Raw genomic sequence first — 10,483 nt, 5'->3', positions numbered from 1 at the left:
ATTTTTTTTAAATGACCAATCATTTTGCTTGATAAGACCCTTATTCATCGTCTGGAACCGTTTAAAGCCCTTTGAACAGTTTGCAGTTTGCACTGAAACTGTCTTTTGGACCTTGAACCGTTTGGACCCCATTGAAGTCCATTGTATGGATAAAAATGCTGGAATGTTTTCATCAAAAACCTTAATTTCTTTTCGACTGAAGAAAGAATGACATGGACATCTTGGATGACATGGGGGTGAGTAAATTATCAGCAAAAGTTTTTTTAAAAGTGAACAACTCCTTTAACAAAAATTAATAAACACAGTGACGTGCATTGCATTAACTAACATTAGCTAATAGGACCTTATTGTAAAGTGTTCCCAAAATAATGATAATAATAATAATAAATTGAATATATTATTATGATAAAGAAGAGGAGGAGGAAGAAGACAAATTAATATGATAATTGATATAACTGATAATATAATTGACTCTTTCAAAACCAAAATGAACTAATAAGGAGCAAAATGAGATCTGAGCCCACTTTTAAGGTCAAGGACAGTGTGAATTCAAAGCGAACTGGGTTTGTTATTTTACTCTGTTTATCTCTTGGTCTGTGTTAGGCTCTTTTAAAGATGACTCACCCTTAGTAAATGCTAGCACATCCTCTCTTTTTAGCATGGACAATGAAAACAGCTCATAATGTGCGCAATAACCCCGAGACTCACTAACCAACCCAAATGCTTCCCATCTCTGAAAGGTAAAGTCGATATCTACGCATGTTTGTACATCAGGAAAGCCATTGATCTTGGTTACACGTTAAAAATGCAGGCCATGTTCTAAGTGCGCGCAGCCCATTATTGAGGACAAAGCATAACGACACACAAAAGTGCATTCAGAAATTCAAGTGAAAGGTAGTTGTATTAATGCAGATTTTGATCATAGATAAGCACATCAAACAAGACCTAGCAAAGAAAATGAAATAATCCATTTAAAAGAAAAGAAAAGAAAAAAAGACAAACTTGGCACAGTTTTCCCGAATCAATCTTGGTGTCCCATCATGCTCCTGGTTGGCTGATTATGAGCAAAAACCAGCGATAGACTGATAATGAGACTATGAGCAAAACACCCTGTGAAAGAAAGGAAATAAAGATTTTTAAAAAGAGAGAAAAGGGGGAGGGTGTGCATACAGTATATATATCAATCACAAAATATAAAATATAATTAGATTTATAGTTTTATTAACAAGAATTAAATGCATCATGCCGCAATTAAATATTTGCATAAACACATAAATGTACACTGTACACAATTCACTGTATTTTTACTCATTGAGTGTGTGATATTCAAAAATTTGTGGTCACTAAGATGTTTTTTCATTGAAAGAAAGAAAGAACATACTTTTATTCAGCATAGACGCATTGAATTGATCAAAACTGACTTGCATTGTAAAAAATAATTTAACAAAAAGTTTTTAACATTGATAATAAGACACGTTTCAGCATATTAGAATGATTTCTGAAGGATCATGTGACACTGAAGACTGGAGAAGACTGGAAAATACAGCTTTGCATCACAGGAATAAATTGTATTTTAAAATATATTCAAATAGAAAATAAATGCAGAAGAAACTGCTTTCTAAAACGTTTAAAAAAATCTTACCAACCCCAAAGTTTTGAATGTTAGTTTATATTTCATGCCTTTTTTTAATTTTACATAAGAAAATGTGGCCTGCAACTGATTAATTCGATTAATTAATCTGCATTTGATGAAAGCAATTTGAATAATAAACACCTTTCATGCTTCATTAAATCAATTGCATAATTATGTTGTGATATATTGATTTATTATTTCGCGCACTGTCCAACAGAGTACCGGATGACACATGGCGAGAGATTGTAAGGTAGCTCTCGTCCTCCAGCTCAATGATTTCATCATAAAACATCAAAATAAGCGACACCTCTCACAGGAACTACGGTGGCCATGCGGTGAAAAGGCCAGTTAAGCGCGCTACGGTTAAAGCACTTCTCACGGTGAACAAGCTCTTATCTACAAGAGCACAAACAGAGAATAGCACAGCCACTCTCTTCTCGCTAATCCTGTTACTCTCAGCCTCCGTCTCTATGGTTACCGCTGGCATTCAGTGATGCTGGTCCAGAGGCAGTATCTACAGTAATCTACACAACACAAGGTCCTCCTACAAGCACGGATAACCCAAGGCAACTCGAGGATAGAGAAGAGGACGGGAACGGGACTTACTCATCTGTGTCTTTCTTGCTCTCTTCGATGAAAGCAATAGACTCTGACCTCAGGCGGTTGGTGACCTCGTAAGTGCGCAGGGTCACACCGAAAATGTCCTCGTGGTATCGATTCTCATCCTTCAACATGAAAGAGGAGAAAACAGTTTGAAAAAGTAGCTGGAACTTCTCATCTCAGGTGACCTTGATTTACCTTTGCACACAAAAGGTCAGATTGAAATAAATGGCTGAATAGCACCATTAGTGTGAAGTTTAGATAAATGTGGGATCTAACCCGTAGTTTGCTGATATAGAAGCCGGCATCCTCCAGGGACATGTTGCCGTGCAGTTTGAAGATCTGCTGGACTGTTTTCAGTACGTCTCCAGCCATGGTGACGTCCCCGCAGACGTAGATGTGTCCTCCTTCTTCTCTCAGATACTTGTACACTATTTCAGACAGCTGCTCGCGAAGCACATCCTGGACGTATTTCTGAGAAAAGAATACGAAATTGGGAGGTAAGGGATTAAAGAGGCATCTATGAACTAGGGGTTGCGCAGACTAGTCTCATTTAAAGGGCCAGTTCACATAAAAATGAAAATCCTGACATTAATTATTCACCCTTAATATTATTCCAAACCCGTAAGACTTTCATTCATCTTCAGAACACAAATAAAGATCTTTATGAAATTTGAGAGATTTCTGTTCCCTCCCCATTGATGGCTACACAACTTCCACTTTGATGCCTCAAAAAGTTCATAAAGAGATTGTAAAACTAATCCATATTGAAGGGGTGGTCAAAATCCCTTGCCTCTTCAGTATATATTTCATAATATCATTTTGAATGATTATGTATTTCTTTTATAAAATCAATAATTAAGTATGTTTATTGTTACTTAATCATTTATTGACATAAATGTATTCTTTGTGCTTTTGCTTGTGAAATAATATTCTTAAATGCATGCTGATGTACATGCACAAGTCACCAGCTTCTTTTAGGTGCACAAGGCCATTTGTCTCTTTCTCTGGTCTCAGGAGAAAGGTTTATGGATCATAAAGGCGTCGTGAACACATATGTCCAACACATATGATACTTCTCTGTACAGATGGTCAAGCTATATTGAGCATTGCTTTATTGAACTTTAATTGTTATATTAAACTGTATTCTTTCTATTATATTTGCTTTCTGAGAAGCAAATGTTATCTGTTTTTCTCCCAAACGAGCGAATGTTTTACCATTATGTTTTGGTACACTTAACTGATAATAAGCCGCTCAGACTCTCTTCAGCCTTGATGGGAGCTCCTATTTGCTAGTGTCCTATGTGAATGCAGTAACAGTGAAAATAATAGGGAAATAGGGATTTGGTTTATGTTTGAGTGTTAAAACATAAACGGGTCTTTGAAGCCAACAGTTTAAGGCACTATTTCTTTGTTGAAGTCTTACTCCAGTTAGACTAAAGTTTAGTGCTAGTCTTCTTGGTTGCAGGTTAAGGAACCACTGCCATTATTGGAGATTGAATGAGTTGTTGTTCTGGACACACTGGCGCCAGTAACCCAAATCTGTGACCTGGAAGGTCATGACGTGCCTCATCGATGGAGATATGTTTCGTCTATCTGTATATGTGTGGAAAATTACTGTGTTTATCTATATCGTAGCCAATGAGAATCATTCAACGTGTAAGCAATGACGTAGCTTAGACCTTGAAAATGGTATAACTGCTGTGATCTTTGTAACTGTAAGGGGGCGGCCTACGAACTCCTGAGGGAGTCTTGAAGCTGACTTCTGCTGATGAAATGGCAAACTATGTTCAGTAAAACTTTCTTTCATTTTTATAATTCTGACTCCGGGTCTTCATTCTTCATATCTGGTTCTGGGTCCTTTAACTGTTAACCCCTAACAGTTTGGTGGAGGATGCGGGCAATTATTCTCGGTGACACCCCTGGCAAATCAACAAACAAGGTAGTAAGCTTTTGTTAATTGTTAGGGCTGTCTGACTGGAAGAGATTTTGAAGGAGGTCGGGAGAGTCTTCACTCCGATGAGCGAGTGAAGAAGTTAATTATACTAAAGTTTAAAGTATAAAATGAAGTCGCTGATAGCATTGTTTAAGGTTTAAAGTTAACAAGAGCAGACAGCGCAAGCGAAGCGTGCTTTGTGGGGGCCCCACTGGGCATTGTTGGTGTAGCAACACCCCAGCAAAGTACGTCCCTGGATTGGGTTTAAGTTCCAGGGCACCGCGAACCTACTCTATCTCTTCCATCTCAGATAGGGGTACCCCGAATTTAGTGGATTAGGCAGTTAGGGATACTAACAAAAACAGGGTTGTTTGCCAGGGATGCATCAGGAACGTTTCCGGGGAAAAATAAATAAAAAGTTGGGACCCAAATTGGCGTGGACCAGTATATGTAACTGTGATTTTGCAGTATACTTTGCAGTTTCATCACGCAGAAGCCAAGCTGAGTTGTTCAAAGATTGCCGCCTCCATTTCTGCAATAACTTCAGGTGAGTATGAACTATGATTAAGATATGGCAGAAAAATTGGATAACTTAATCAGTAATCTGAACAGTCCTAAAACAAATAGTGCGACAGAAGAGAGCAAATGCTGTAAACAGCTGTGCTCTGAAGCCCTCACTTTGAAGAAATTTGCAGAAATTATTAAGTAAATGGTAGTCAGGGTTTTGAGTCTGATTGGAAATTTAAACGACAACTTGACTGGTTATAAAGAAACTGAAAGATGAAATTGTTTAGCCTCTTATTGCTAATGATCATTACAAAAAGCAAGTACAATAAATTCTGGGGCGGGAATAATTTCCCTAGGCAAGTTTATATAAGAAATATTTTGAGCATTTCGATGCAGCTTCTAAAAAAATTAATGTTCTGTCAATAATAATGATGAAGATTATGATTGGGCTATTGTGATTAAATCCGCCACCGGTGGACTGTAAAAGAATAAGAGAACTGCTTATCAGTGGCTCTGTGTGCATTCCTGAATGGGTCACACACTGCTTCAAGAGTGTGCAATAAGTTGGAGCAGATAGAGAGTGTTTTAATTGTGGTCAGCAGGATTATTTAACACGTAACTGTAAATGCCCACAGAGAAGGTGTTTTAAATGTGACAGACAACACATTTCTGGTATTAATGTGGGTTTAGAAGTAGATCCGTGTTTAAATGACGACATTAACATTTTTTGTCTTAGAAATAAGAAATAAAAACAAGGTCAAAAGATTGAAGTCTTAAAGTGAGTCCTTTTGAAGAAAAGATCTATAATAGTAATTTTTATAGTGAAATAATGAAATACAGTTTGATGTAAATTGAATGACTCCAACAAATGCGAGTTGCAAAATATATCAAAGTAACTAATAGGATGGTTGTGTTTTAATTAAACATTTTAAAAAGGTTTTAGATGATATAGAGAGACTAATCGCACAGATGATTTACAATAACTGCAAAAGTATCACAAGCAGAGAGTGCTTGCCTCGTCAAAGTTAGTGTGAATCCTAATTGGAGATTGATAAACTCCAAGAGAAAACTTAAGTCAAATATTAAGCAATGGTTGAGAACTTGACGATTAAAATTGAGATTGAGAAATGAGAAACGTTATTGAGAACTAGAATAATTATTTTTATTTAAGAACAAATAAGCAGAAGCAGTACTTTATTAGCAGTTGTTGAATGTTGATTAAACAAACAACTTGAGAAGTTGACCATGAAAGAACTAGAAGCTGATGTTTAGCTTTCAAAAAGATAAGTTTGTTTTGGGCTGTAATGTAACAGTTTGCTTATCTGAATCTGGTGTGTACTGTGGCTGAAAACTGCCAGTGCAACAGAGACTCAATCTGAGAGGAAATTAGTAATGCCTTAATTCCCTGATGTGGGCAAAAGACAAATGTAAATAATGTTTATTTGAAACCGTATGTAATTTCTGGCAAAGATGCCTTAAGCTGGAATAGAATATAAAGTTTGATGTTAGAAGTTTATGAGCATGCAGTACCAGTACTGAATCCCTCACAGTCTCTCTCTCATTCAATGTCAGCTAAAGATGTTATCTGAGCCTGTGTCATTAGTGATAATAAGCTATTTGTATTAAAACACAGTGTTTCAGTTGAAGATCATAGACACAGAGATGTTAAGAGAAATCATTGCCATTCAGAGGCAATTTGTATTTTAAATGTTTTAAAAGTAAAACTGAAGAACTTTAAAGAAGTCATTAAAATAATACTAGACGAAACGAAGGTACATCTTTGACTAGGTTAATTGTGAACCAATAACTTCTTTGTCTGAAGATCTTAGTCCCCACCATGAAACGGGGGCGGGGCCGATGGCTCCGCCTACAGATGAAGTGCACTGAATGTACGGTTGTGATCTAAATCCACTGAGTAGCTAGTTGCTGCTTTTAAGATGGTTGATGGATTTAAGTGATTGAATACTGTTGTTATTAACCTGTCTCCCTGTGTTACAACTATTAGGCAATCCGAATGGCCCTGGCGACTCTTGAATATTTTTCCTAAGCTCCAGAAACAACAGATTTTGTTGAAGAAAACGGTTTTGAGAAAATGGCGGTTACCATGTGTGCACGAGTGGTCATCTCGATGACGGGTAAGACCTTCTTTGGCCAAATAGGAGGCAACCTAAGGCAGGGGGATCACGCAGACACTGGGCATCTCCTGATGGAGGTGTTTATGTGAGGTTGGGTATGAGAGTGGACGGGTGTCTGCGAGGCCAACAGCATCCTGTATCGTTAGGGGGGATGGAGCTGTGAGGAGTCACGGCAGTCTGCCCCAGGAACGTAAGTCCCTCTATCCCACTCACCAGAAACCGCATTCACTGTATGGCTTGTTTCTCATTGTGACAAGCTCTATGTATGCCAGGGGACCACACCCTGATGGAGATTATAGATAAAGAGCTAACAGGAAGTGGGCTTTCGGGGTTCAGTCAGGGCCATGAAGTGATTCCCATTTGTTGTTGTGGAGACAGTAACAAAACCTTTGGATGTCGGTTGCCTTATGGGCAAGGAAAATTATAGTGTTGATTTAGAACTAATATGTCTAACATAATTTTGACTCTTAAAGGTCGTTGGACGTGGTGGTGACTACAGATGAAGACAGCTTTTGTAGATTTAAGAAAAGTCTGGATAACAAAGGTGAATGGTCAAAGGATATTGTAATGAGTTTAAATTTTGTCTAAGTTACAGTATTAGAAGGCTGATGAAAAGATTATTTGTTATAGTGAGAGAGACTTGAGTGGAGGAAGGGATGGAAACTGTGTCTGACTTTCTGTTTTGGCCTGCTAAAGGAAGCTTAAACAAAGAAATGTTAATGAACCAAAACAATCCAGCTGACTGTCTAAAAGTAAATGAATAATAGCAGGCATGCTTTGAAACTGGTTTAGAGACCATAAACAACTAAATAAAAGCTACAAGAAAAAAAATGTTGATTACTAAACTGTAAAAAAAATATTGTTGGTTTAACTTAAAAAAGTAAGTAACCTGGGTTGCCTTAAAATTTTAAGTTGATTGAACTGGAAAAAGTGAGTTAATACAATGAAGGAGATTAATTTAATCATCAGAAACTCAAAATAATAAGTTATCTCAACTAAATAAATTATTATGAAGTTGATTTGACAAAAGAAAATATGTGGTGATAACAAATCTTGAAAATATATATATTTTTTTTTTTTCAGTGTATGAATGTGTGTATTGTTTTGGTGACGGCACTTTATGTTTTATATGTGTTAGTTTGGGGGCTATTATTTCCTGATTTTGAGGATATTGTGCCATTAACCTCTGGAATGAGTGTTTTATCATTACAGATGGGTTAAGTGGAATGACAAACTTTTTAAAAAAAGTTGACATTTCTGAGTCAATCTGATGAAAAGACAATACCGAACATGGGACGAGCTTTAATTGGAGTGATTTTCCAGCTCTGTCTGCTATTGGTAATTATAAATACTTTTGTCATGTATGATATTGTTCTGAATTACTCTCTGGATTAGTATGTTAAATAAACTGGAATTGTAAAGTTGAAGATTGCCGTCCATTATGGGGTAAAAACTCTTCTCTAAATTCAACTGAGGGTCTACATTTAAATAGATGACTATGTGGGATCTTAATGATAAACGTAAATAAAAGAAATTATAGACTTGACGGCAGAGAGACAAAGTGACACATTGGCTAAGTCACTATCCAAATTATCCAGAGAGAGGTCCCTCATTTTTTTTTTATGAAAGGCCGGTGGGCGAACAAAGGAGGAGTGAATATAACTTCTTAAAAGGTTTTTATTTCTCAAACCATTGAATGGATGTTTGACATTAGATGTCTAAGAAAACTACAATTTAGTTAATAAAGGTTAAATGAGAAAGCAGCTTTATGGCTGTCTTAGAGGTTGCGATGTGAGTAAGATAATATTTTTGTTTCTGTAAAACTGTAAAGATAAGTGGGACTGAGACGATACTGTTAATATTTTTAGACTTCTATTTTTCTAATATTCTTTAGACTAACCATTTGATAGACAAATATTGTGAAAAGCAGTTATAAGGAAAAATAAAGTTGAAATTAATGATAAGAAACCAAGGGTATTGAAGAATTAATAAAATAATTTCCCCAACGAGGGAACTTGTGTCACTAGGCTGACAGCGGTGAGAGACTTGTTGGAAGAGGGAAGTGAAAAAACAAAAATGTTGTTTTGTGAGATATGTTTGTGTGGATTGTAAGCAAACAATTATACTGGTTAGATGAGGCAGAGAAAAGGAAGGAAAGGATGCAGAAGGAACTGGCATGGTAAATAGGTAAAGATGGAAGAAATGTAGGTTAAATTAAGTTTAAATGGTATGAAATGTTTCAGAATAAAAATAAGGCATTGTATGATTAAGAGGGTTTAACGTGATATAAAGATAAGGAATGGACAAAAGCTTTATTAAGCAGAATGGGGAAAATTCTATATTTTAGTGGTAAAATAATAATTAAACTGATGATGTGGATTTGTTTTATTTTATTACTATTTTTGAAACAATAATAATAAAACAGGTGTAAGATGTTATACAATTAAACTGATACATGCTTTGTGACCGTAAACTGATTGATAATTTCAGTAAAGACTTAAAAGTGCTTGAATCGATTATCAGTAATCTTATTAATATTTTATTTTTTGTTGTTATATTTTTGTTAGACAACCATTGTGTTTTGAACCTAAAGGGTCTATAAAGGGGGTAGTGAAAATAATGGATTAACTATCCAACATTGTTTATGATAAAAGGATTTGAAAATTATGGTTTTAAATAAATAAATAAATAATAGTGCTTCTATTCTGGTATTCATGATTATAGACAATGTCCTTATTTAGGATCCGAGTAGTGACTGCGGGTCTAGCCTATGCTAGGAATACAGCAACGGTGCTTGTTTAGCCCGGCTTCCAGAGGATAAATCTGTACTTGTTTCGTAATCAGTTATTTGTTTTATAAAAATGTTAACCTGACTGATAAACTGAGGAAGAATGACATTGATGTCCTGTTGTGAGTGGAAGGTGGGAGAGCCTCTTAATGGGGACTGGAATTTTTAGTATCCAGCATGTCCGTGACGAGGTGAAGAGACAAGTGTGACCCGTCAGGGGAGCATGCGTCACCACTCCCCCTTCCGTAGTGACCTCACTGGTTAGACCAGACGTGGCGGTATTGGACCCCACATTGGTCTAAAACGGGGGACTGAAGGGGTGGTCAAAATCCCTTGCCTCTTCAGTATATATTTCATAATATCATTTTGAATGATTATGTATTTCTTTTATAAAATCAATAATTAAGTATGTTTATTGTTACTTAATCATTTATTGACATAAATGTATTCTTTGTGCTTTTGCTTGTGAAATAATATTCTTAAATGCATGCTGATGTACATGCACAAGTCACCAGCTTCTTTTAGGTGCACAAGGCCATTTGTCTCTTTCTCTGGTCTCAGGAGAAAGGTTTATGGATCATAAAGGCGTCGTGAACACATATGTCCAACACATATGATACTTCTCTGTACAGATGGTCAAGCTATATTGAGCATTGCTTTATTGAACTTTAATTGTTATATTAAACTGTATTCTTTCTATTATATTTGCTTTCTGAGAAGCAAATGTTATCTGTTTTTCTCCCAAACGAGCGAATGTTTTACCATTATGTTTTGGTACACTTAACTGATAATAAGCCGCTCAGACTCTCTTCAGCCTTGATGGGAGCTCCTATTTGCTAGTGTCCTATGTGAATGCAGTAACAGTGAAAATAATAGGGAAATAG

General features: G+C 36.2%; 1 protein-coding gene across 4 annotated transcripts in view; it reads right to left on the bottom strand.

Moving 5' to 3' along the window:
• Positions 1–220: 220 nt before the first annotated feature.
• The window catches only part of nos1 (nitric oxide synthase 1 (neuronal)), a 69,439-nt gene continuing 59,176 nt past the window's right edge, over positions 221–10,483 (bottom strand). For 3 of the 4 annotated variants that reach the window (XM_039659974.2, XM_039659973.2, XM_039659975.2), the window contains exons 27-29: positions 2,513–2,707; positions 2,240–2,358; positions 221–1,110 (exon numbers count right to left, since the gene is read on the bottom strand). In XM_039659974.2, the coding sequence (XP_039515908.1) occupies positions 1,095–1,110; positions 2,240–2,358; positions 2,513–2,707 (330 nt within the window). In that variant the 3' untranslated portion in view covers positions 221–1,094. Of the gene's footprint in view, positions 1,111–2,235; positions 2,359–2,512; positions 2,708–10,483 lie in introns of those variants that run through there. The other variant, XM_089130562.1, reaches the window with a different exon arrangement.

The sequence above is a fragment of the Pimephales promelas genome, chromosome 4, assembly GCF_988280905.1.
Source record: "Pimephales promelas chromosome 4, fPimPro1.hap1.1, whole genome shotgun sequence".
Classification (NCBI taxonomy): Eukaryota; Metazoa; Chordata; class Actinopteri; order Cypriniformes; family Leuciscidae; genus Pimephales; species Pimephales promelas.
Note: the sequence above shows the minus strand (reverse complement) of the source record. Positions and strands in the feature narration are given on the sequence as shown.